This window comes from Oreochromis niloticus, linkage group LG14 (assembly GCF_001858045.2).
Source record: "Oreochromis niloticus isolate F11D_XX linkage group LG14, O_niloticus_UMD_NMBU, whole genome shotgun sequence".
Taxonomy (NCBI): Eukaryota; Metazoa; Chordata; class Actinopteri; order Cichliformes; family Cichlidae; genus Oreochromis; species Oreochromis niloticus.
This window is the reverse complement of record NC_031979.2, coordinates 25,762,476-25,788,894: the sequence shown is the minus strand read 5'-3', so window position 1 is coordinate 25,788,894 and position 26,419 is coordinate 25,762,476. Positions and strand designations below refer to the sequence as shown.

Sequence of the window (26,419 nt, the reverse complement as noted above, 5' to 3'; positions counted from 1 at the left end):
TTTCTGCTGGCAACGCTTCTAACAGTGCTGTCATGAACTTTAACATGCTGAGGCCTTTTATAGTCTGAGAGGTAGCGCCTGTGTTGTGTTTTGCAGTTTCTCTGAGCATTGCTCGACTGAATTTGTCAATACTGTCTTGAACATTTTCCCCTTTTTTCAGTTTGGGAAAGATTTTAAGGCCATTTCCAGATTGATGGTTAGTTCATTAGGAGCACCGTTGATGTCTTTCTTCCTCAGTATCATTTTAACACACATCACTACTCCAGACCAGCAAACTGTCCAACACTACCGTTTTGCTGACGATCACTAAATTAAGTACATTTGACTGCTTCTTGTCCTCTTAATTCCTATGGATACAGTCAGTATGTAATTAATTTTTCACACACTGGTTTTGTCAAATAATGAGGCAGCATGCCACATGTATCGTTGTTGTTCATCTGAGGCTGTATTTATATACAAAACGACTATATGACAGCTGCGAGCAGCTACACAGATAAAGACGAAGACAGTAAGGTAGACACTTTATTCCTAAAACAGAAGCTGCACCATCAGTAGCGGCACACAATTACTATGTACACATATACACACACAGTTACCTAAATCTGTTATATAAAATATATAATCTGACAATGTACCTTTTAATTCCTCTTCAGAGCTCACTGAGTTACTGTGCAAGAGACTCTGGAGCCAAAGTAGACAGAGAGGTAAGTCTCATCCACTCATTGGGTGGGACACAAATGCCCAGGCCAGCTTTTACTTCATTATTACAGCATGGCAATAGAAAGGTCTGTACCCCTTTGAAAAAATAATATTCTAAAAGCAATCTACAGCAAATTCACTTGAACAGGATTTTCGTGTTGTATTTGAGAAAAATTACACTTTTGAAACCAATTCCTGTACAGTGAGATGTACACACCCTCTAGGATTTGTAATATATAAAAGATATTAAGCATTAAAAATTCCACATTTAAAAACTTACAATAAATAATATATGCAGGCATTTCATTATGATAAAATCTCATAGATTGCAATCTACAGTCATTAAAAAGACATTTTTCTCCTTTATGAAATGTCCCTTGATCATCCAAAGTGATAAAATGGATTCTTGGCATCTGATTGATTCATTGGAAACTTCCAGTTAGAGTTCTGAGAGATACACCAGGACGAGGAGGAAGAGGAGGGTGCTTCGTCCACATTTACCCTGATGGAGTGTGAGGTCCTTTCGAGTGTCGGGGTGTCTTTGTAGCAGGAAATCCACAACATGTCTGAGCGATCCCTCCAATCAAATCTCAGCAGTTTGATCCCATTAGAGTTCAGAGCATGTTCATGATAAAGTTGTACATCTGGGTGAGCACCACAAAGTGAACAGGCAGACAGGAGCGCCGGTCCTGGGTGGCAGGGTCACACGTCAGCCAGGAGAGGGCGTTGTATTGCTCCAGAACAAATCTGGCATGAAAGAGGAGGACATGGAAATGTTAATAAAGCTGGGAGTGAAACAAATGTCTTTCTAATTACTTAAAAATTGAGTTTGGTTACAGTTCATACCTGAGCACATCAGAGGTGTGGTTAGAGTCCAGGGGGTGGGAGTGTTTACTGTGCAGAAGCTCATCTGATTGGACAGAAGACACGTGCAGGTGAAGAGAGGCCTGGAAAAGAAAGAGACAAATGAAATCAGAGTCTTCAGATTCATTCACTGAGCGTCAGGTTCAGCACATCTGCATGTAGAGCTGTAAAATCTCATTATTTTATCTATTTTATCGGCTGATGTAAAAGAGTCAGTATTGTTAAACCAGCAAACAAGCAGCACTGTTGATGGGTCAGAACAAAAACGACAAAGAGGCATTTTGTTGAAGAACGGCATTATTGTGATTACTCAAGACTTCATAAACATATAATTTTAGTAGTACAGATAATTAGCAGATTAATATTACTTGAACGTGACTGTTACCTTGAGAAAGAGTGGGCACTGGTTCTTGGCTTGGGGGCAGGCTGACCAGAACCAGTCGGGCAGCGGTCCGGCCTTCGCTGTGGAGACAAAGTAACCCAAAGCCATCGGCTGCTGCAAGATGTTGAGCGCTTCCTCGTGAGACTCCATCCGATCTGTACTCTGACCCTGCGAAACGAAGGTGATAAAGTCATCGATCAGGGCATCGCTGCAGCCAAAACAGGCATCATATTTTCCTAACCAAGGGGCACCTAATTCTTTTTGCTCATTAGTGTGCTTTTCATTCAAAAAAACCTTTTTTTTTAATCTAACTATTAAGTTGAGGACGAAAAACAGAAGAAGTTGTTTAATTACTGCCGAGTGGTTCATACAACACAGCCTGTTAATAATTTTAAAGTCTGCATCTGACATTTTATATTGACGAGTGTCTACATGAAAAAGGTGGCAGACCTTGCTTCCATCTCCCCCTTGGGGGCCCGGGGAGTGAACAGGGGAGGTTGTGGGGGAGTTGGGCAGGATGTTGATGAAGTCTGGATCCATGTCTTGTTCAAACAACTCAAAGATGTTCATTCCCTCTGATCCATCTGCAGAGAGGGAAAAATGTCATTCTGGCTTTCCAGCTTTGAGCAGAAATATATTGTAGCAGCTCTGTGAGCTGTGAAAACATACCGGGATTTATTTGGTTAAAGGTGTCGATGTCGATGGGCTCTGATGTGTTAGTGTTGACCTGCACCATGGCTGACGTGGGGAATACCAGTATGTGTGTGCAGGATGTATCCTGAGGGGTGCTCAGCTGCGATGTTTGCATGTTAAGGGTGGTGCTTCGACCAAACACGGAGCCTGTCGACACTGAGTCTGCAGACACGAGACGAAGGAGAGCGCTGTCAGATTTACAGGCTTTTTCAAAATGAAGTGAAGCTAGCCAAACTTTAAATATTATTTCTTTTACCTGGCATAATCACAAAGGAACCCTGAGGCTCCATGGCAACTAAGCAGGCGCTAAGGATGCTGGGAGTGTCAGCAGCAGATATGCCGCACATCCTGCACGTCTCCTTCAGTCGCTTGCTGAGGGACTGCAAGTTCCTCCTGCTCAGCAGAATACTCCAGTCTGAAACGGACAAGACACAAGCACATAAGTGTGTGTGTGTGTGTGTGTGTGTGTGTGTGTGAGAGAGTGTGTGTGTGTGTATAAACTGCCCACTCTGCAGACACTGTTGAAGTGTGTACCTCTCAGCTCGCCGTGGCCCATCCTTCCAAGCCGCCCGATAACGACCCTCCATGGCAGTGACGTGAGCTGCACCAGGCCGAGGCACCACTCCCACAGTTTCTGCAGACCCAGCCGTCGGGCTGAGCCCTTTTTCCTGCGAGCCCTGCAGCAACAATAATACAGACATGCATTTATGAGTTAGTTTTGCTTTTTAATTAGTTTTGAATCTCTACCTTTCAGTTTCATTTAGCGTCATTTACTTGCCAGAGTGGGTTTAGCCTTTATTGTTTAAAAATGTTTCATTTCAGTCTTAAAACAAAGACATTTATCATATTTAGTATTTAGTCTTTGTTAACTATAAGATTGTTTTACACTTAACTACAAAGACTTAGGTATCAATAACCAAACTGATTCTGTGGTACTGAGGTAAATCTTTCGTGAACAGGCACCTGTTCGGCACATCGATGCTGATGATGCAGGTCTCCAGCAGTTCTCCGTGTTGATCCGTGCAGGAGGCCAGCAACCATCGCTGGTCATGTGACAGACAGTAGCCGACAAACAGGACGTTGTACTTCTGCGATGCCTCACCAAACGTCTCCCCGAGCTCAGTCTGCTTGTCCTTCACTGGAGCCAAAATGAAGGGTGGCGTGTAGAGACGCAGACACTCGGGCCTCTGCACAGCACACAAACACACACACAAAAAAAACATATTCAAGTTAAGAGTGACAACAGAAGGTACAACAGCATAATTGTCTGTACACATACAGCTTCAACAAAACTCAGAAGTTCAGCACCATGTAGTTACCTCTGGGTTCTTGAGTGCCATGTCGATGGCAAGACCAGGACCAAAGCCCGTCAGAGCCTTGAAATTGGTGGAGTTGGGAAGAGGCCGACGACACTGAGTGAACACAGAGAAAGCCAGCGACTTGAGGTGCTGACTGTAGACGTGGCGCCCTGCGCTGTGCACCGGCTGGAGCAGATACTGGCAGGGAACAATCTGACACAAGAGGAGGAAAAAAGGCATTTTATGGATTTGTTAGACTTAAGCTTCACTACACATTTGTTTTTACTGAAGTTTCTCTGTGTTACTGACTGGGTTGTGTTGTAGATGATAAGTCATGGACATGGAAATCTCAAAACAGGTCTTTCTGACAATTACCCACTTTTTAGTAATAGTTTGTGGTGAAAAAAACGTTAGTGAACCCTGAACTTCAAAAACGACACACTACACTGCTGTGAGTAAGTTTAATCCCAACATGAAATTTCTGCTTCACCCAAAGATCAGAATTGATTTTAAAAGTATTCATCCAGAGAAATGCTGTAAAATTCTCTGTAGCTCCCAATGAAAGGCATCCACACCTTCAAATCTGTGCAGTTTATATTTGAGTGATCAAATGTTTGTCCCTCCCAATATTAAAACTTTGTGCACATCAGTACTTGTAAACATCTGCACCACATTACCAGTACCGTTACTATACTGGCAAGTGTGAGTGATTATGGTAATTCTAATTATGATAAGAAGTACAGGTGTCTTTAATATTATATTGTTCATATAAGACGGAAGTCAAACCAAACCGTTTGTTTACTAAACTAAGAATATTGCCACATCTTGGCTCGAAGGCAGAGTTAATGACAGCACATCTGAGAGATTAGTATGTCTGCAGCGATAGGACTGAATGGATATTAGCACACCCCATTATGCTGCTGCTGTACTGAAACCATTAGCACATTCACACCTCTTGTGTTTCAGAACTCCCTCTGGCATACTGATGCAATCTTGTGCCACTATATCACAGGTGTGGCAGTTACCACCTCCATTAGTGCCTGCTAATGATTCCCCTGCTCCTTCTCACCTCCCTTTGTGGCAGCTGGTAACCCTCTCTGTTATAACCAAAGTAGAAAACTGAGCAGATGTTATTAAACTGTAGATTATATTTAGAAAATGAACTTATTTTGTGAAATATCTTTGACTTTTGGAGTCTGTTCTTTTATACACTACGCTGAATATTTAGCCGCATCTTTAATCTGCAGTTATGAAATTTTAAAACCATAAAGAGTGCTGTTCTACCTGCACAGAGACAGAGTTTCTGATGCAAGCAGGCAAGATGTGGAGCATTTCCATGTAGCAGCGCAGCAGGCCCATTGTGTAGGTACTCGAATGGACTTCTCTGTCTGCGTCTTCGTAGCTGAAGGGGTCGACGATGTACACCACTATAGCAGGCGGGTAAGAGACAGCGTGGGACTCTCCATCTGTTGGCTTACCCACTTTGTCTCTCTCCATTGTGCTGTTAAAAATTAGGCAGATAATTACTAAAACAGGCCAAGAAATTATCTTCATCAGATCTGTCAATGTTCATATTACTGTCCACAGTGTGCAACTGAAGCTTTTTGCATGTGTCCACTGCAGCCTTAACCTTTTTCTAGACATTACTAGAAAGACATGCACATGAAAAAACAAAAATTAACATTCAGAGCAGTCAGATTAGATATTAGCCACTATTTAACCTGCCAACCCAAATACAAAGTCCACACTTTTCTGGGCTCTGTTGATCCACACTTTTTAGTTGTTCAGTGTATTCATCTCTAGCAAATGGATGTTTGTATACTGCCTCGTGCACACTTTAATTAGGTAGCTCCCTGACATAAACTCCAGTATTTCCAGTATAATTGTACCTGCTGTGTGCTACATGTGAAAGAAACTGTCCAAATATCATGTATGAAAATGGCTCAAGCCAAATCTTGGCAGGCGCAGCTCCCATCAGAAGAAATGTAAAAATAAAATTACTGAGATGAAAGTAGAGACACGCAGCGCTCATGAGATTTGTTTTGGCATAACAAAACTTCAGATCTCACTAATATTATACTCCCTTCAAAACATGTGACACCCTGCTGATTGTGCAGTGTTACCAATGTGGTCATTCATCAACCCTAAATATAATCTACTACTGATAAGACTATTTGGTCAATAAATGCCTAAAAACCCCATATATCAAACAGACCATGTGTGCATGTTGGTGACCTTTGAAAGAAGGTGTCTCACAGAACTGTCGAGGAACTGAGCACGTCAGTGTGTTTTTATTGTCTTTGTAAAGCAGTTGTAGAAACGATCTCCATCTCAGCTAAAAATAATAACTGAGCACTGGTTATCTATCCCGTGAATGCATACCAGTTATGAAAAGGCTTGTGAGCTAAGTACCAAACTACAACGCTCTACTACTTGAAATACTCTGTGAAATAGAAAGATGAGCAAACTGGCATTTGCTAGGAAAAGATTCAAAATATAATCTGGCTCATGAACCATCACAGTGACCGTGCATAAAAAAAAAAAAAATATGACTCTGTAACAATTTTTGAGAACTATGGACAGATAGACAACAGGCGCCTCGTTACGGCATAAGGTCACAGGTCCTTTGGCCAGGTGATGTAACAGCAGATCTACCTACCTCTCTGGGCTCTCAGTGGGTCCTTGAGACGGGTAAGCAGATGATCCATTTTCAGCCAGGCCCCCTGTGCCCTGCGAGTTTGGCTGGGGTCCATTCTGAGACACTCCACCCTGCAAGCCTGCTGTTCCAAATGGCGAGAACGAACTTGGCTTGGCTGAGGTCATTCCCCCGATAGTCTGTGAGCCTGAGGATGAAGAGGGAGGGGTGCTGTTGACCTGGGCAGGCTGGGCAGGCTGGGCAGAGCTGGTGTTGGAGCCGGTAGTGTTGGTGCTCTGGAGTCCTGATGAAGTGCTGGAAGAGCTAGAGGTCTGGAAGGAGGGGGTGGCGGCTGTGGTAGGGTTCCTCTGGGTCAACAGAGAGCTATCCAAAGACTGCTCTGACAGGTATGGAGCTGAAATGGATCCCAAAATAAGAATGAAATGATAAATCATCATTTTTACAAACCATGTGATTTTACCTACTTTAGGTTTTCAGCACTACAAGCAATCAGGTTACCTAGATCATAGCAGCACACTTGAGCAAAGAGTTTGAGCTTATTAAAGGCTTCATTGTTTCCTTCTCTGGCAGCCATCTTAACGAACCAGTCACTAAGAGGCTGCTCTGTCATGTTCCTGCCTTCTTTGGTGCCAACCTTCAATATGCCCTCTGGGTGACTCTTGCAGATGGGCCTGTGTTGCCCCAGCTGGCATGCCTGTCGAGAGGGAAAAAAAGAAAAGAAAAGGAAAAAAAAAAGAAAAAAAGAGTGCAACAGTGTGAATCACTTTTGCAGAGCTACAAAACTGTTTCTGCAGACATGTCAGCACAAGAAGGGTGAGTTTAATAAACTGCCAGGTGCATACCTCATACATTGCACTTAGATCTTTGAAAAAGGTCTTGGCCCCGCGGAGCAGAGACTCATTATCAGGGCAAATGACAACATATCCCACATCCCTCTGGGAACCAAATGGATCCAGGAGAAGCTTCTCCCAGTAGGGCAACCCAAAAGGAGACAGTACCACAAAATCATATTCGTAACCAACCAGAAAGGTTGGGATGGGCAGAGGCTCAGGAGACTCATCAGTACCTGTGAAGGAAAGGAGACAAGTTAGTGTCTTTGAAGACAACAAAGCCATAAACTTCCACAATATTCTATAAAACAAACAAACAAACAACAAAAAACGCTTTCGACACACCATATGATCCCCTCCCAGCCATTTTATGGAACTGCTGCCAGGTAAGTGGCCCCTGAACGCCCCAAGATCGCACACTCCTTTTCTTCTGAATGGTGTCCTGCAGCACAGGCTGGAGGGACAACAACACCCGGAGGACATCCACAGAGTATAGCTTGCTCATGTCTGCTGCTACAAGTGGAGAAACAATAGGAAACAAGTATTACATTTCTGCTAGAAATACATAAGGAAGAATTCTACATTTAAACAAGTAGTGATGTGAGAATACATACATTTGCGTTTGGGCCACTGATGAAGACAGGTGCTTTTCACTAGTGTTTCATCGACTTTGCCTCCTGACATATTGTCCATGAACTGCCTGCCATGCTCCAGTGCCATGTAGCAGTCGTTATAACAGTCTCTCTCTTCCACCCTTAGGAACGAACTGGGGGCTGAAGTTGGTTTGGGGTACTCCACACCGGCCATCGCGGCAAATGGATTGGTGCACTGGTCCTGCAGCAACAGGATTAACTCATCTGGAGGCTTCTCCTTCAGGCTGCTGGCTTTGTGTGATGTAGAAGCTCGCAGCTCTTCGAAACACCGCTCTGTATCTCGAGCAGCATCGGAGCCTCGTCCAACTACGTCCAGTTCATCCTCTAGAAAGAGCCCAGCTGACTGGCCAAAGCGCCGATTGGTGACAGCGCTAAAACCACAAGTGCATATATACTGGGCCTCACCGTTGTCCTTGAGGTATACGCCTACATCTGCCCCACGGATGTTCATGTTACAGACACATACACAGCAACTGTCAAAGTTGCAGTCCTTGAAGAGGTTCATGACTGACTCTGAAAGTATGAGCGTGACGTATAGGCTGTGAGCCTCGGGAATTGAGGGCACAGTGGCTGGCTCAACAGAACTAAGGGGTCGGCAGGTGGAAGGCGTGGAGGCAGGAGAGTAAAGGTCAGAACTGTCATACTTGAGGGAGCCCTGGACACTGGATGGGCCGCGTGGAGTCCGTGGAGTGCGGGGCGTGCGAGGTGTGGGCACAGAGAAGCGTGGTGTGGCTGGGGATGGTAGAATACCTGCACCACTGTTGCTGGGAGGAGCACTGCTGGACATGAAGGGCGGGTGGGTCTGCGGGGTGTAGGTCTGGCTATAGTCAGGCTCCACACTGGGGACATTACTGTTATATAAAGATAAACAGTGATTAGGGTTTCATGTTGTGATGTTTGGTTATATAGCAGCTGAAGAGTTTACATGCTTTTACATTCCTTCTTGTTCTACATACATTGCAATGTTAATTATGTGCAGCCACCGACATGATAGCTGCACATAATAAACTTGTTTCAGACATAGGATGACCTGATGGCTGGTGGTAGGCCCTTTGGAAGATAAATAATGATCACTTTGAACTGTGAAACCTGCAGAATTGTGAATGAATAAAAATATAGAGCTGGAAATAAGTGTAATAAGTCACTTTTCAGTAGAAATTTGAAGTTGTACTGTAAAAGACTAAAACTCAAGAAAACCCCTTCTTGATCAACAGATCACACATCCAAGATGGGAAAAAGTTAATTCAGTACATGCATTTACCTATCTTTAGTGAGAAGACTAGTGTTGGACACTGGGGGTATCAGGTCCATTTTGCCCAGGGTCCAGCTCGCCGTGTACACACAGTCTTCTGGTAGTTTGACAGGCAACAGACACTGGCTGGGTAGTGTCTTCAGGGGGGCGTACATAGAGCAGCCAATGAATGACTGACACATCTCTGGTTTGTACACAAAGGAGAAATCCTGAAAGCAAAAACGCAGGTCACTTAACAATAAAGAAAAATGATCACAGTTTCCTCTCTACTTGCTAATTGCGTGATGTGTTTTACCTTTATTTCAGATGGCTTAGGGCTGCAGAAACCCTCCTCCACCTCCATCTTGAAGTGGTTATTAAGCTGGCTGCCGTCCAACAAGGTGAGCCCCGCCCCTGCTTCTAAGCTGTCCTTGCTGCCGGAGTTCATGGGAGAATAACCCTGCTGCTCCAGGGAGGGTGGGGTGGGAAACATTGTGTGCAGGTCTACTGAGCCTAAGGAAAAGACATTATTACTTCTCTTGAAACAACAACTTACGTAGTTATGATCCATGATGCACAATGAGTAATTGATGATTAATTTTCCTACTTATGCAAGACAGGGGATCCAGTGCAGTTGGCTTAGTATCTTTAGAGCCAAACTTGTCATCTGTACCAACACCAGCTCTTTTGGATCCAGGCTGTGCAATGGGGAAAACAAGTCAACATATTCAGTACATCTTGGCGTTTTAACAGGCTTCATGAGGAGACATCACCATCAGCTCCTGAATATGCCACAACATGCACTTACTGCTAGCTCATCTTCATCTGAATTGAAGATTTTATCCAGGTCGCTGTAGGACACAGCCAAGTCGTTCTCGTGGATGAGGCTGGTCGAGGCTGAGGGTTTACTGCCTGTAGGACACTGTCCATCTACACCACAAAACAAATTGAGGGACATTTTTTGAATTAAAGCAAACAAATAAACATACATAGAAATCTCCAAGCAAGAATGAATAAACTTCTTACCATCTGCAGAAGTTCCAGTTCCTTCATCCACCTTGGTCAAACAAAAAGATGACAGTAATTATCGTCATGACCACTTGTTTGTCATTAAAATTTCCACTATTTGTACTTGTATACAAAGCTCTGATTATCAAACATGTTCCTAAAATGAAGGTCACTATTTTGCACGCCATAGAGTGCTGATTTTAAGAGTTAGCCATAACACAACAGGGTGAGGTTTGAAACATCTAAAATCATCTGCTGATCCTCATTACACAACTTTTCTTCTACAAATTCACAAGAGAATTTGATAAGAAAAATTTGACTCAATTATGAAGATGACTAAACAGATTTTTAGTGATTCCCTAGGGTATACATACTGCCACTCTAACCAAAACGTACTTTAAATCAGTAAATATCTGAGCAAGCAAACATGACTGTGAAGCTGACAAGTATGTAAAAGCAAATTTCATTAACAGGAACTGTGATAGAGACACATTTTGGTTACTAATTAAGTACTAATGGTCAATACCCAGCAATATCAGTGTGTGCTCTCAAAAGGCAACTACTACTATGCAGCTCAGGGAAATGAAGGAAATAAACACTGGAACAGAAATGAAAATATTTAAATTATTCACCTCCTTTAATATAAAATACAGAAATGTTGAAAAAATAACTAGTTCCAACATGTACTTTACCAGGGACTGAAAGTAGATTTCATCAAATATCATAATAAACAAGGATTTCAGCCTTTGTCAGGACCCACCTTGTGTTTCTTGTTTCCGTCCTTTTCAGCTCCAGACTTGTCCTTCTTCTCAGTAAAGCTAAACTCCTCATCTCCTTCGACGAAGGCATAAGGGTCTGGCTCCTCACTGGGCTCTTCATCTCCTGAGGTGGAAGCAAGATGGCTGTTTCTCCGCTGTGTATAAGTCTTGACGAGCTCTTGGGACACTTTCAGGGGATGCGAGGATCCTGACATCAACCTGGGAGGGGCGTAGGGGAGAGACATTTTTAAGGCATGCAGATACATTAGTTTTAAATTCACAAAAAGAAAAAAAAGAATTTTTTTTAAAGCATCCGCTGATCATCAGATACTCACTCTGTGACAGAGACTACACCACTTTCACTTCCTCCACCACCTGCAGAATCCTCTCTCATTTTATCTAAAGGTAGCTGGGGTGTCAGGAAGTTTGAGGGCTTTTTTTGAGGGAGGAGGAAATACTTCCATGGATTATGGGTGGAGTCATCACTGGGGCTGATGGCAGAACCTACAAAGATGGTAGGTTCAAGGGTTTCATTGTAGGTTGAGGGAAAGGGCAAAGGCATAGGCATGTTCTCCATCTGAGACTCCTCAGATGAGCCCTTTGGTGGCATCTGACAAGGTTCCACTGATGGTGGGTAGAATGGTTGGTGAATGGGAGTTGACGAGCTCTTCATGCCACCAGGAGTCATGTCAACTTCTACGTGATCACAGGGATGTGGGCTGAGAGGAGGGGGAGGTGGAGATCCAACAAGGTCTGCAGGAGGGCCATGGGCGTGCAGCGTAGGGGCTTTAGACTGCACCGTGTCCACATGGTGCAAGCTGGGATACGAGCCCTCTTCCTGCGATCTGAGGCAAAGCCTCTGGGTCTGAGGCTCCAGGGATTGCTCCTCGCTCACAGAGTTGCGGTGGTGAAAAGGTGTCTGTGGCCTCTTCTGCTGCTTCTCCCCCTTCTCCAGCTTCTCGCCCAGCTTGTGCTTGGGGGCTGGCAGGACAGGCTGTCCTGATGAAGGTGGGTGTCCTGAGGTGCTGCTAGACCGCTGTTTCGAATTCTTATGTCTGTTTGGAATAAAACAAATAATGGTTATAAAATATTTTAAATAAATAACTAAATTGCTGGTGAATTAACTTCACTAAACATACCTTGAGCAATTACAATGCAGCCTATGAGCTGGCTCCACAAAATCCCAGAGTCCTGTTTTTTCTGTCTCCTCCTCACAGGTTCCATTTGTCAATGAAGTAAACTTATTCCTAGAAAGAGTGGGAATACAAACACGTTATCCATCTGGATGGAGGTAAAACCAGAACAAATGCAAATTTAAAGAGATGGCATGAAACATACTTGTTCCCTGTATGGTTTAGGTTGTACTCCTGCCATACAGACTCCACCATCTGGCTGGCCATCCTGCGAGGGATTTTACCACCATGTAGAGTGTTGTTAGAGCTGTAGCCATCAGATGCAGAAGACAACTTGAGCCACTTCTGGGCAGGCTGATACTCTGTGAGAAGGTAAAATAAAGATGATAAAAATAAATACAACCGCACTGGTATTCAGAGTCTCACAAAAATAAATGCTGATGAACATGTATTTTTAATTCTGCAATTCTTACCAGTCTGAGCCTCCTCTGGTGACGTTGGAGGAGTCAGAGTGACAGAAGACATGGCAGGATCTCTGTTAGCAGCCTGGCCCTGCTGAGCACCACACAAGCTTCCTGAGGCGTTGGCTGAGCCCTGAGGGACCACAGTAGGGAGGTCCGACAGAGGGAGAAGCACCAGGCAGGAGGGATAAACCATCCTTACTCCCGCTGAAAGTAAAGACATTTGTTAATTTTAAAAATTCAGCATGAAAATTCAAAACAGAACTGAACAAACCAAATATACATTTTTAAATGCAACAATGTTTTGGTATAACTGACTAATTTATTCACCATCACTCTAAAAATCAAGGCCCTCTGAAGTTGTTTTTATACCAAATTCCACAGAATAAAAAGTCCACAGATTACTACCATTAAAAAAAGAAAGAAAAAAAAAGAAAGATAGTGTCTCTTAAAAGTACTAGTGACAGAGAGAACAATTTGGACTGATTTATTTAAAAAAACAAACAAAAAAACAGACACATTTTAGGGCTCTGTTATAGCCGTGGACAATCTATTTATCTCATAAGTGGGAACACTCGTTTTTCTCGGGCTTTCCCATATTTAACATCTCCGGTGCCTCCCGTTTTGCCGTTTTCCCAGGATACACTCGTAATTTACACGAGATTCAAACTTTATTATGAATAATTGTAAGGCTGCACAATTATTCTGATTGTGATCTCAACCATGACTTTGGCTTCCCACAGTTAAATGAACGGGGGATACTGGAAGCATGTGCTTCACCAACAGAACGCAAACCAAAAGCAAATTAGTTGCTCTATAAACGACGACGTATCACAGCCAATCACAGCTGTTCCCTGCACCGTAAAGCTTGAGGTTTTCCTGGATAAGTCTGTATCAGTAACACCACGTTTAAAGAAACAAATTCAAAAAATTCAAATGTCTAGTAAAGCACAAAGTGAAGACCTTGTCCCTTGAAGCGGAAGATAATCTGTTTGGAAATATTCAGATTTATGGTAAGTGATGTTAAAGACGAAATCACGTGTAGGGCTGCAGCTATCGATTATTTTAGTAATCAAGTAATCTACAGATTATTCCATTGATTAATAGAATAAGAAATAATTTTATCTTATTAATGAGCAATAATAAATAGTCAGAGCTCAAGAGCTCCTTTGGTTTTTAGAAATTGCGGTGATTTTTGTTGCATCCATCATCGAGAAAAAAAACCCCTAGGTATTTACGTGCCACATTAAGTTTTCTTTTTTTAAAGAAAACATTTTCTTAAATGCAGAAACATAAATACTCTCAAGTAGAGTCAAAGTCAAATAAATTAAGATAAATATGCCATCTAAACTAAGGCATAAAAAAAAAATCTTTACTCTGTCTTCTTGGAAGGCTTATGTGTTTTGGTACATGTGCTTAAGTGTGAAAGTGAATGAGTAAGTTTTTGTTTGTAAGGAGAATGTGGTGGCTGCAACAAAGAAGCAACCATATCAGCATTCTGAAGTTTGCCCTGTGCTTTGATGCAAAGCTTATGTGCTGCTAAAAACAAGATGTTATGATGGTGTAGACATTATTTAATATTAACAATAATTCACTGTCCAATCTAAAACCCCTCAGTTTCACATTTCATTTCATTTTTACTGGGTTGTGAAAAACGCTTTAATTTTTATATTTTTAAATATTAACACAACTTAATTGAGACAGTATTTTATATTATTTCACTTTCAATCTGAAAAATGTTCTGAAAACCTTGAAATATATCTGGTCTAGAAGACACCATGCCCTGCTTTAGACTCATCCTTGTTTGCTTCCATGTAAAATAGGATGGCTGCCATCAGCCTTCAGCAAGTTGTATAATTTAAACATGGTATCAGACTAAGTTAAAAGTTCATCTGCATATTTTAATACAACTTCTGGAGGCTTACTACAGATTTTTCACTATGTAAAACAAATGGCGGTGGATGAAGCAGCTACAAAGTTTGCCTTTCTTGAGGTCAGTGTTTGTTGATCAGGTGCTTTGATGAAAGACTCGATTTTCCCCAGTAAAGGTGTTAATGGTGATTACAGGAACAGTGTTGCTGTTTTGGATGCTAGAAACACCGTTTCTTTCCCTCTCCCTGAGCTCACCATCTTTGGTACCGGCTCTGCCTCTTTGCGGTGTGTAAACAGACTCCGGCTCCACGTTAAATTGTGCCATCGTCTTCATCACCACTGCTGTGTTATCAGTATTTCTGTTTAAAACTGGGGGCTGTGTGGGCTTAATGTTGTCAAACTTTTGATTCACACGCTGCTTTTATATACATTTGTATTGAAAGTCTGTTTTTAGCCATAAATGTTGGTTTCCATGGTAACAGTGCCGCACTACAGAGCCATGCCTTTAATGAAGCTCTGAAGCAAGATTTTGTGTCGCGAATTTTTAATAATTGAATTCTTTGAAATACTCGACGAATCGTTGCAGCTATAATCGCATGCAAGGAGTGCTGTAGAATTGTGTCTTATTGAACCTCCTAAAAAACACACCACGAATTGCAGTATACTGAAAGCATGAAAGCCAAGAAAGACAATGCAATGGTTGCTAACATGAATTGTCCAACATCAACTCAGACGTCCATAAAAGCAAACCGGCGTATCCATCCAGCTCACAAATATGCACTGAAATCACAAATGAAATCTGATTCCATTTGGCCAAAGATGCATCTCCAATAAACACGCAATCACAAGGGCTTCAGGAAAATTGTCTACATACTGGACAACAGATACGTTTTCCCCTTGCACAGTTATTTTTCCAGCGTGCCAAAAGCTGAACTGTATGCAAAACATCACAAGGGACATGGACAGGGATACACAGCTGTCGAGTACTTTAGAGGTTTTATTGATACCCATCCTGCATGCACAATAGATGAAATAAAAAGACTACATTTGCTTCCAAGAGATGCACTGGTCAGGTGAATAAAGGAATGTAGTACAGTGTAAATGTGAAAGCAGTGCCCTGTTCATTTATTAATCTTGTCTCAAGTTTTGGTACAATTTTTTAAATTTTGATTTATTTTTTTTTCTTAAGAATGTACTGAATTTAGATGAATAAGGGGGATCTATTTTACTTTGATCCAAATATTTGTACATTAGCAGGAATGTAGCACAACATGGATGTTAAAGCAAACTTTAAGTTTTGTCTAGTTTTACCAAAATTGCCAGATTGGGTATGAATTGCAGTCTGCACACGCACAATCCACCCACATGCAATTTCAATCAATCTGTCAATCCAACCTGGTGACCCACAACCTACTTCAAAGGATGTACAGTTATTCTTGGCACAGGTATCTAGATGGCTTGATATTTTAGCTGTAGCTTTACCACTTGAGCTCTTCTTATTGAGCACATGAGAAGCTTGATTTAAGTAAAGTTGGAAACCTATGCACCAAATCAAACCTGCTAGACTGCTAACTCAAATGTGAACAAAAACACAAACAACACATTTTCCAACCGTTTTGAATTAGATGAGTAACACTCAAATTTTCCATCAGAATGAGCCGCCCCCTGAGCTGGACAAACAGTACTAAACTCTCTGTGCTCTGCCAACTGGATTGAAGTGCAAAACCGCAAACATTTTTAAAATAGGAACTTAGTGTTTTTTTGTTTTAAAGGTTTTCGTTTTTTTTTTTTTTTTTTTTTTTTTTAAACAATGCATTCACTGTGATACTGTGCCATCAAGATCACCCTCCTTCCTACAAATAAAAAAACAAATAAATAAATAAATAAATAATCCTCCTGGACTCTGGGTTTTTTTTTTAGACCAAAATGTTGGCAGGTATGTCATCCTCATATCAAGAATAGCTGAAAATGTAGTACTGTATTTTTCAACTGACAGAACTAAATAAATGAATATCAATAAACTTACCTTTCTGTTCCTTGCTTGCATTCAGTGATCCAGCACCACATTATTAACATATTAAGAAGCCTTACCAACAAGGACCTCCACAGCTGCCAGGGAGTCATCCTCCCAGTCTGCATCTTCCAACTTTTCTTCCTGGACCTCCTTGGGATTGGGGCTGATGGGATAAAACTGCCTCCACTCTTCGATGAGCTTCTGAGTAGGGTGGTCTGACATCTTAAAAGCCTGGCCGGTGAGGGTCCCATTCAAGCCATATGGGCTCAGGATGACTGTAGGGCAGAGTTACAGTACTTTAATTCTAAAAACAAAACTTTGGTCTAGTTCCATTTAACGCATCACTACTGTGCACAACTCTTGTGATCTTACCTTGCAAGGGGCTGGAGCTTTGCTGTGCAAGGCTTAGGTGTTCCTCGCTCAGTCGCTGAAGAGGCTGATGCTGAGCAATCTCAACACTCGTGCACACGTTGCTGTCCCCATGTACAAAGAAGTTGAATGCACAAGAAAGGTGCTCGCTGCAAGGTGAATCAAAGACAGAAAGAGGTACTGTTATGCTTAGAAAGATTGGTACACAGCAGAAGCTCATCAGTAAATGAATAAACAAACACTTGACTCAAACACCTAGAAGATAAACTCCCTGAGGGCAACTGAGATTATCGGTGTACTCTCTTTCATTCACTGTTAAGGAATGACTCAAAGAAAAAAGGCAGGGCTGATAAGGGTGAAGATAATGGAAACCATACAGTTCCTTTCATATTCCACTGGCCTCATTGATTCATATCACGTGTTCAGGTGATAATGGTAGGTTCCACATACACAAGGCTAATACCGCCAATCAGATGGTGCACGCAGTATACACACTGATTTAAAAATTGCAGTAAAGCAAACTGACAATATGAAGCACAAATATGCATAGGAAATTCTTATAGCACTGAAATGTGAAAACAAAGCCATCTTTATTTTCTAACCACGTCTGGAAGGCCAGGCAGCTAAACTCACTAAAATAGTACTCGTTGACATGATTTCTGTAAAACCACAGCGCAAACTCAGCAGTTTCCAAAGACTGCTGTGTTTACCAGTCAGAGAGGGCAGGCGACAGCAAGGCTGCCAGACTCCTCTGTTAGAGGTGCAGCTTCTCTGCCACAAAACACGCTTGTGGACCTCTTTATGTAAAAACAGAAGCTAAAAACCAGTGAGCAATAAATCACCTCCTCTTCAACACAACGGCCTTTTTATACAACTGCTAAAACTCTTTAAAACCATTGAAAAAGTAGCCAGAGGGAACTAAGCCAAAGGCTTGTACATCAAACACAAAGTCACCCTGGATGAACACACACAAGAAATTGAGACTCAAATGAGCTTGTCGGGAAACTCTGGGGTCCTCCAGGCTCCTTATTCAACAGCAGATGCTAAATCTATGTCACCACCCTTATGGTACAGCATTACACAACTCCATTCTGAACCAGGCAGATATTTATGTGTTGCTGTTGCTAGCTCACCTCAAGCTTGTATTTGTACAACAACAACAGCCCAGTTTTGGGCTTTGGAGAGATGTGGACAATAAATGGCTCTCTTTAACCTTTTTTTTTTTTTTTTTTTTTTAAAGCCTACAATTTCACAGAAAACTATGGATGCAATACTGTTCCTGCTGTCTGAGCCAGTGAGATCAGTAACTGCGATAATGGAATTATTTATTCTATTTTGTTTTATGTCATTCCACATTAACTACATCACATGTCAGCAGTGCTGTAGTTAAAGCAGCACATTTTGCTAGAAGCAGAGCAACGCTGCATGAAGGGCACCAGCAGTTCAATGGCATTTCACACTGGCTACAACAACAAATCACCTTATTTGTTACTTAATTTTGATTTTACAGCAAGCAGTGAACAGTGCCTTCTCACATGGCTTTTCCATTCATCTTTTCTTCATTATGTTAGGTTTAAAACTCCAACAGAACCATTTATTTCACTTAAAGTACCGTAACAATTTGTTATCACCTTCCTTAATCAACTGTCTCATCTGCTCTGCTTTATGAGTGGCGAGAAGTGCACACAGTGAAACAGAGAGCAGAATAATAGAGCAGAGACACCGGGGTGGCTGTAAATTACAACAAGACACAAAGACTCACACTGAGCTGAAAGGGGCAAATAAATTAGATAAATGTAATTATATATTAAATCTAATTAGATCTTTTATTTATTCCAAAGTAATATAACATTAAGAATCAATGAATTACATTTTTAAATGTAGTTATTTATTTATTACACAACTTGGATGTTTCCAGTAAACTTATTAATTCAACAATGGTATTGGACGATTATCTGTATCAGTGCTTGGACTCAAAAAGATGGATTGGTTCACAGCAAATGAAACAGCGTAGCATGACAATGTGCCATGCCAGTGCTGTGATTCGAAAGCTGCCATAATCCATCACATCATTAGATCTTGTGCAATTCCACGAATCAGAATTTTCTGAGAACTGAAGGATGTCAGAGAGGCGAACCAACACTGATTCAGTTGTACATGAATAAAAAGGTACAGACCAGTCATGTATCTATTAAGGGGTTATATCAGAGATGCAGATGTCGTGTTAAAGGCAATACTTTAATGTTGTGATTACAGTGCTCAAAGAAAGACTTAAAAAGTGCGCAAAACACTATTTTCATTATAAGAAAAGGGTGTCTCAACCCTAAAAACAGATGTAAGCTGACCACAGCATAGTCAAAACAACACAAGCAACATTTCCCAACCTGCGTCACAAATGAGAATGTGAATGACTAAAGAATGTGAAAGGCCAGATATTGTTATACTAACTTCACACCATAAAGAGTACATCAGCTCAGCTGAATTTCCCCAGTAACTTAAACAGTACACATGTACTTAAATTACCCTCTGTTTTTAGCATGTCTAACACATGCGTGCCGCTCTGATTAAAGAAAGCTGGAAAAAACAAAAACATACATACATCGAATTTTCAAAAAACACTCCAACAGCCAGCATGACTAATGTTTAACCCTTCAGCACAATCACAATTCATGGCATTTCACTCCACTGACATGTTTACCTTAAGCAATTGTATTAGCCCTTTTGTGTTATAAAAAAAACCACCCTGACGTATGCGTAAGCTCAGGCTTAATGTGGAAAGGAACTTCTGTTGCGTCTTTGGTTCATAGTGAACTTTGTCTTAATTTAACAATTCACAGAATATCCTACAATTTTTCTAGAAAGAAGCAGGACATACCTTTTGTTAATGGTCTTCTCCTCCTTTTGGTATGGCTTGACAAACCACTTGCCAATACGAACAAAGCCCCGGTTCATGAGGCAGCGCTCCAGCAGGTTGTGAATGGCTTTGAACAGGAGAGTTCGACACTCATAGGATAGGCCACTTTCCCACTCACCATCCTCCTCACCTGAAACAAGGCAGATGCAAACATGATGACTTTAACAATCAAAGCTTTTTTTCCTGATAAAGCTAACCAGTGTTAAATGTACTTGGTTTTGTCATACATGCGTAGCCTTAATTTGGCTGTGCAAAAAACAAGAAGACCACAGTTACACCTGCTCTACCGCGTATAAATACAGGAAAACATTTAATATTAATAAAAGTCTTAGTTGCTGTTATGTAATGACGTGATCCAAAATAAAAGGCTTCAACCCAGTTACTGACTTATGTAACAGAAAATAAACTATTTTGTTAAATTACAGAGAAATTATTAGATTAGGTGAAGCTTACTCATGCCATTCCTCTCTGATCATCAAGAGCTATACTCCCTGCATAGTGGAAAATTCAAATTTCCAACTATCTTTGGAGCTCAAGAGAGATTTGAAAAATTGTTGCCAACTCTGTCTCTTTAATGAGCAATTTCTGCAAGTAACACTTCACCCCACCTGGGACAAAATACCTGTGTGTTAGCCCCTAAGGGTACTTTTTCTCTAAGAATATGAATATGAATATCAACAAAGCAGGATTGAATCTCCAGAAATCCAGAGGTGTGTCAGGTGACTATGATGCACAACAACTTGTTCTAATCCTACCATGCAAGTCTGTGTCTCTGTGGCCGTGGGCCAATCAATTCCACAAGGCTTTAAAGACATTCAAAGACCAGTTAGCCACAAATTCAAGGGCCTTAGAAATTATTTTTAATCAGACTTTGCATCATCAAAAATGTGTAAGAAAAATATTTGATACAGTAAGCATTTCAGGACAGCATCTCTAGGAAGTATGTTATTAATATCAACAATTACACACTTCAATTTAAAATTGTTCAGATGGCACAAACTGAACTAAGTGCTGTGAAAGCACAAGAGTCCACATATAATTTGGGGTAAATCACCAAATAATATTGGAATTTAATTCAGTGAAGTGAAATAAACATTTTCATCTAATAAACTCTGATGCTGTCAGAATCACAAATCTTGCAGTATTCGTGGAGAGGTTAAATGCACTTACTTAAGAGCTCATTGTGGATAAGCTCTGCAAAACTGGGGTCATCACCCCACCAGAAAAGCCAGAGCTCTCTGCGACCCGGGGTGTGGTGCCTCCTCCAAACACTCAACACATCTGCCGCCAAGCATCGGCTGAAACTGCACAAGATTGGGTCCTCCTCAGTCACAGGGAAAAGGATAGGCGAGGAGGTGGGTCCTTGCCACACAAAACGCCGCCATTTTATTCCAGTCAAATCAGCCTTAAAGAGAAGAAGAATAGTGATGTGAGAATGTGAGAATGAACACAGAGACACAGAGAATAACTGCAAAGCATAAAGCCATTTTCCAGTTGTTTACTGCACAACTCTTCATGCATCTTGACCTAACACACTGCAGTAACAAGACAGCCTTTGCTGCTAAAATTACTTTCAATTCAATTAATTTTATTTTATTTATATAGTGCAAAATCACAACAACAGTTGCCTTAGGTGCTTTATATTGTAAAGGTATAGATCCTACAATTATATTGAGAAAACAGAAAAAGGAAACTTTGAATAAGCAAAGCTGAAAATTGAGGTTTGTTTACACTGTTGAAAGTTTTCCTGTACTCTTTACACTTGCCAAGATGATCACGCCTGAAGCCATAACACCCAACTATAAGGAAATAATTTACAACCAGCAAGTTAACAACCAATGACAGACCTGTCAGTTTAAAACCAGACTGGTCTGTCTCAAAATGGTTGGTGACAGCCACAATTAATTTGCATGCAGTGCAGTTTAAATCAAGGAAAAACAATATGTTCAGCTGGTTTTAGAGAAACTGCTCGTTTAGTTGTTCTTTTTACCACCATGTAAATAACGTTATTGCTAGCGGAATATTTTAGCACTCAGTGCAGTGTAAACACAAGATCGTGCCATATTTATCAACCAGCCTTCAAAATAGTTGTCATGCAGAATGTGCTGGCTCTGTTATGAAAGTTGGCTCAGATCACGATTTGTTAGTTGCAGGCCCGATGCCTTCACTCCAATCTGCAACTGACGTTACAAGGCTTGTTGCCTTATTAGCCAAAATGGCTTTCTGGCCTCTCAGGATCGCTAACGCTCGCTAGCTCACAGAACAGAGTCTTACCAGGCAGAAGAGGTTGGAGTGGCAGTCCTCCAAACTGGCCCCGTTTGGTACAAAGCACGAACTCATCCTTTCACTGCGTAGTTGTAACGTTAAAATCCATGTTCTCAATCACCTTCGGGGGGCAATAGCCGATCTGGGTAACTCGCTTGCGAAGCTATGTTCAGCTCTAATTATCCCGTTAAAGCGCTGCCAACTTGCTAGCTTCAGCTAGCTGACGCTAGCCAAACAGTCAACTTCTAACCGGCGCTAGCCACCACCACTAGCCTGGCAGCTAAGCTAACGTTAGACAGACAGCCAGAACGCGTCAACTGTAAGCTTCTCGCTATACGATTCATCAATCCTATTTGAAATGTATTGTCTGATCTGGTTAGCCGCAAGCTTGCGGCTACATCACCTCAACATTAAATAATCATCGATAACAAATCGAAGAAAGACTAGCGTTAAATACACCACCGGAAAAAGTTAAATGCGCAATAAAAATACGAGCTCAAAAACTTAAAAGAAAAACTTAGATGCTGGTATGCTAATGCTAATGGCAGCTAGCTGCTCTGAAACAATTTCAAAGCGGAGGAACTCGCCCCTCCTCCCCCTGAGCTAGCCTAGCCTGCTAACACATTCGCTAACATACCAGAGCTCCAGCGTTAGCTCGCCAGCTAAATAAAACAACCCGCTACGCCGCCCTCCTTTTCACCAAAACCACCATGGTGCTCCGTCATATTAAAACTACCCTTAAAACGAATGAAACACCCCAAACTAGCGTGACTACTCATCAGCTACTCTTCTCTGCCTGCTCCATAGGTCCTGCAGATTTCCATTATTTCAGTTCATGTATTGAATTCTTTAATGGCGGCCAGGAGGACAACTCTGCCTCTTAGCTCCTATTGGCCAATTTGTGGTAATGGGGGCGTGATCCAGCTTCAAGTAGCTCCATGACTTCACAGTTTACAAGATGAAAGCTCCAGTGCATCTGTCATGCAGTGGTCACTCCTCAGTGATGCCTGTTAACGTGCATGTTTCACTGTGCAACATCTGCTGCATGGACAGTTATGGGAAATATTTGGTGAATTATTGTTGGTGGTGGGAACATGTGTGTTTGTTTGCATTGTTATGTAAAGGTAAAAAAAAACAAAACCAACTGACTTATTCTATTGTCTTCTGGGGGCGTTTGCTTTGTGCATTGAATAATAATAACTAGATGACACGAAGTCATCTAGTTATTATTATTTTTATAATTATTACTGAAATTCTTTCAGGAATACAGTGGTGCAAATAAAGAACCAACATTTGCATGAAACACAAACACTGATCAGGCTACATACATATAGTTGACAAATTAATATGTATATATGGGGAAAATGAACAATAAAGAAAAAAACACATTCAGTACTGAGATTTTATTTAAGTGCATTTTTGAAATTTACTTTGAAATTAATATAAACAAACTTTTTCATGCATTGCAACAACCCTTAAGAAGCAAACTCAGTTCAATCAAATAAAACCCCTTTGTTCTAGATGAATCTGCAAATATGTTACTGCAGTTTAAATTTGTGTGCATTTCAGAACAGGTGGATTGCACCTGATAGAAAAGGCATTAATCACGAGTTAAATCTTTATACTTTTTAAATCTAACAACAACAACAAAAACAGACATAAACAAATAAATTCAAGGGAAGATTTTAAATAATGAAGAAATCTAGGTCAAACTGTGTAGACAAAGATGGATACGTCACTGATCCCAGCGGTGTTCAATAATGTGAACCTCAGCTGCATTTTTGCATGGACAACTTTTTCTCTACCCCCTCCTCAACGTTATTGCAGCGCTAAGTAAACAGCTTCGCCATCCACCGGGCTGGTTATTTTGGTGCTTTTTATGTCACACGGGCTGTGAACTTGATGCTTTCACACGCATTGGACGTGCACACCTTCCTGTCATTTCCACAGCAGACCACAGGGCGGAGCCTCCGCACGAGCCTTCAATGGTGAAACTTCCCTCCCCCGAGTGGGCGGGGCTTCGGATGCTTCGAGAAAATGTCAACAACATGCCGCAGACTTCCAGAGAAACAGAAAGTGAGGAGGAAATGAGGGACAGACAACAAAGAAAGGAAGAAACCCCGGTGTCTCATAACATCGTGACTTTACTATCTCAGTTCGCAGATGATAATTTAACGCTCGTGCGGGTAGGAGTCTCCTTTGTTTGAAAGCTGGGATGCATAGACAGCATGGTTACTTGACTGTCAGCCTGCATCTGCTTTTAATCTTTCACTTGGTGGTACCCTATATGTTGAAAGGAAGGACTGTGGTCTCATGCAAAAGCCTTCATGGCGCTGACCAGATGTCCTTTCTCTAGTTGTCCCCAGCAGAGTATAGTGCTCATGTGCATTATCAGTGACCAGCACTTTAGCCTGGTTGGCAACATCACTCTCATCCCTTTACTTTTCCCTTGTCTCCCACAGAATATAAGCACTGGACTGGCCATTGCTGGTGTAATTGTCATAGCAAGGAGTATCAAACTGGTAAGGGAGAAAGACCCTCAAATGTTCAAAATGTTGTGTGCTATCTCAATTCGCTCTATCAAATCGACATCCTACTACATAGGATGTCATTTTTTCTGTGTTTTTCTAGAATGAGTCATTCACTTGTCTGTTCCACCTCTGTAGATCACAAAATTTCAAGCTGCGTGTGACATCCCCACACGTTTTATTGAGAGGAACGTCAGCCTTCGTGGGAAAGTCCATTCCATCACAGAGAAAGGATTTAAAGTGGAGCACGTCCCAATTTATCTGCCTGTTATCTCTCCATTACTTTCAAAGTATAAGGGTAATACAGGAGAGAGAAGATCATGAAAGCATGTGCACTATCACACTAGAAATACACGGTCTATACTATTCAGAGCCACTAATCTATGGCTTAGCAGCGTAATTATTTCATCTTTTTGCACCATAATATAATTGTGGCGTTTTTACTTTGCAAAGTCGGATATATTTTATTAAACTGCCATGACTGAAAGTGGCAGGTAAGCCTGTTAGCTGCTATATCAAGTCATAGTAGTCACTGAGCAATGAAATCATAAGGTGCAGCATCAGCTACTTCACCGAGGACACAGATAACACGTTTGCCCCACCTGACTCAACATTTCAAACCTGATCAGTCATTTAGTATAGAGAGGGTTCAATTTGTCTTTGCATCTAACAACAATTTTTTTTCTTTATTATTAAATGTAAAATGCAACATTTCAGTAGTGACACCACTAAACTGTTACATTATGCTTACACTACTAAAAAAATACAGTTTCAGGCCTTGCTCAAAATTCATATTCTAAACAGAATACATAAAATGTCAGGTAAATGCTTTGTCTTTCTTCTTTTCAGATGTGTCTACATCCCTGCTGCTGGTCCATCTTGCAGGAGTGGAGCTGACACCACAGGGGAAACTATGGCTGGAGAAGAACGTGGCCCCTTCCCAAATGGTGTGGTTGAAGCTTATCAGCCGAGAGGACGACATATTGCATTGTTTGGTGTCTCAAAGCAGGGTAAGAGAAACCTTATGTGGAAAATTGAGTAATTAATTTCAAGTTATAAAGTGATATTTCCCTGTCTTCTCGCATCTCTCCAGAAGGGGTCATTGAGGAGCTACTGTATGAACGAAGAGGTACTCAGGCTCGGACTGGCTCGCACTGCCCCCGTAGCTGGTGTCCTCCCTGACTCGCGCCTCTACTGGCGTCTCCACAGACGACTGCACAGGGCAGAGGTGAAAGCTGAGAGGAAGGGTCGGGGTATGTGGAAGGAGGACACCCTGTGGGAGAGAACTTCCAAAGCTATCAGGGACAACGCTGTATTCAGACTGTTGAAGAGGATCTTTAAAAGAACCTGATGCACCAAGTGAGCGATGATTTCCAAGTCAGAATCACAAAAAAGTTTGTTGGAAGTGTGGAAGTGGAAGCCAAAAATGTGATATTTTACATTCCCTTTATTGTGCACTTAGGATTTCTTTAAGTCTTTGATCTGCTTTATTTTCTCTAATACTTAAAAAAAATTCCCAAGAAGTACATTTATACATCAAATCCTTAGTGCACCTGTTGCAAACGATTGAAACGTGTTTTACTGTGTTTCTCAGTCATAAAAAGCTTGAAATTCTTAAAAAGGTTGTTGAACGCTCTTCTTCAATCCCTGAGCTTTCATTACCAATTAAACTAGAGCTAGACACAGCCTCGCCTATTGGTGTGTGTGTGTCTGTATGTGTGTGTGTGTGTGGGAAACCCCACTAAACTCAAGACGGGGGTGGGGTATTTAATGGTGTTCAAAATAAAGGGG

General features: G+C 41.5%; 3 protein-coding genes across 5 annotated transcripts in view; 2 read left to right on the top strand and 1 right to left on the bottom strand.

Moving 5' to 3' along the window:
- Positions 1-423: 423 nt before the first annotated feature.
- Positions 424-22,979, bottom strand: LOC100702662 (mediator of RNA polymerase II transcription subunit 13-like). 2 transcript variants are annotated; one of them, XM_005459605.4, is made up of 30 exons: positions 22,110-22,979; positions 21,006-21,240; positions 19,797-19,965; positions 16,925-17,070; positions 16,630-16,827; positions 12,679-12,873; positions 12,411-12,567; positions 12,212-12,319; positions 11,408-12,127; positions 11,075-11,291; positions 10,333-10,363; positions 10,115-10,236; positions 9,914-10,004; positions 9,623-9,819; positions 9,337-9,536; positions 8,037-8,926; positions 7,768-7,935; positions 7,435-7,658; positions 7,091-7,286; positions 6,596-6,986; positions 5,221-5,437; positions 3,958-4,149; positions 3,602-3,825; positions 3,173-3,315; positions 2,895-3,053; positions 2,615-2,800; positions 2,396-2,529; positions 1,949-2,113; positions 1,546-1,646; positions 1,314-1,446 (listed from the first exon to the last, which is right to left on the bottom strand). In XM_005459605.4, the coding sequence occupies exons 1-30, from the start codon at positions 22,173-22,175 to the stop codon at positions 1,314-1,316; spliced, it is 6,375 nt and encodes a 2,124-aa protein (XP_005459662.1). In that variant the 5' UTR covers positions 22,176-22,979. The 2 variants fall into 2 exon arrangements, with proteins under 2 accessions (XP_013132968.1, XP_005459662.1); XM_013277514.3 differs by having other exon boundaries at positions 424-1,446; positions 10,115-10,363.
- Positions 22,980-24,070: 1,091 nt separating this feature from the next.
- Positions 24,071-26,313, top strand: c18h3orf33 (c18h3orf33 homolog (H. sapiens)). Of its 2 annotated transcripts, none has more exons than XM_025898268.1 (5): positions 24,071-24,286; positions 24,563-24,622; positions 24,767-24,926; positions 25,478-25,638; positions 25,725-26,313. In XM_025898268.1, exons 1-5 carry the CDS (start codon positions 24,086-24,088, stop codon positions 25,977-25,979), a joined length of 837 nt encoding a protein of 278 aa, XP_025754053.1. In that variant the 5' UTR covers positions 24,071-24,085; the 3' UTR covers positions 25,980-26,313. The 2 variants fall into 2 exon arrangements, with proteins under 2 accessions (XP_025754053.1, XP_013132972.1); XM_013277518.3 differs by having other exon boundaries at positions 25,722-26,313.
- The window catches only part of plch1 (phospholipase C, eta 1), a 69,121-nt gene continuing 68,561 nt past the window's right edge, over positions 25,860-26,419 (top strand). The window contains exon 1 of the mRNA XM_025898263.1: positions 25,860-25,987. The gene's annotated coding sequence lies outside the window, so the exon portion shown is untranslated. The remainder of the gene's footprint in view (positions 25,988-26,419) is intronic.

What these genes read in the sequence shown, in the direction of transcription:
- c18h3orf33 (XM_013277518.3), top strand. Translation starts at nt 24,086, where the DNA reads ATGGTGAAACTTCCCTCCCCCGAGTGGGCGGGGCTTCGGATGCTTCGA. An exon ending in ATAATTTAACGCTCGTGCGG is followed by an intron (nt 24,287 to 24,562) that starts GTAGGAGTCTCC and finishes TGTCTCCCACAG; the next exon opens with AATATAAGCACTGGACTGGC. An exon ending in GTTTGGTGTCTCAAAGCAGG is followed by an intron (nt 25,639 to 25,721) that starts GTAAGAGAAACC and finishes GCATCTCTCCAG; the next exon opens with AAGGGGTCATTGAGGAGCTA.
- LOC100702662 (XM_013277514.3), bottom strand. Translation starts at nt 22,175, where the DNA reads ATGAGTTCGTGCTTTGTACCAAACGGGGCCAGTTTGGAGGACTGCCAC. An exon ending in CTAAACCATACAGGGAACAA is followed by an intron (nt 12,320 to 12,410) that starts GTATGTTTCATG and finishes CACTCTTTCTAG; the next exon opens with GAATAAGTTTACTTCATTGA. An exon ending in AAGGGGGAGATGGAAGCAAG is followed by an intron (nt 2,114 to 2,395) that starts GTCTGCCACCTT and finishes TTCGTTTCGCAG; the next exon opens with GGTCAGAGTACAGATCGGAT.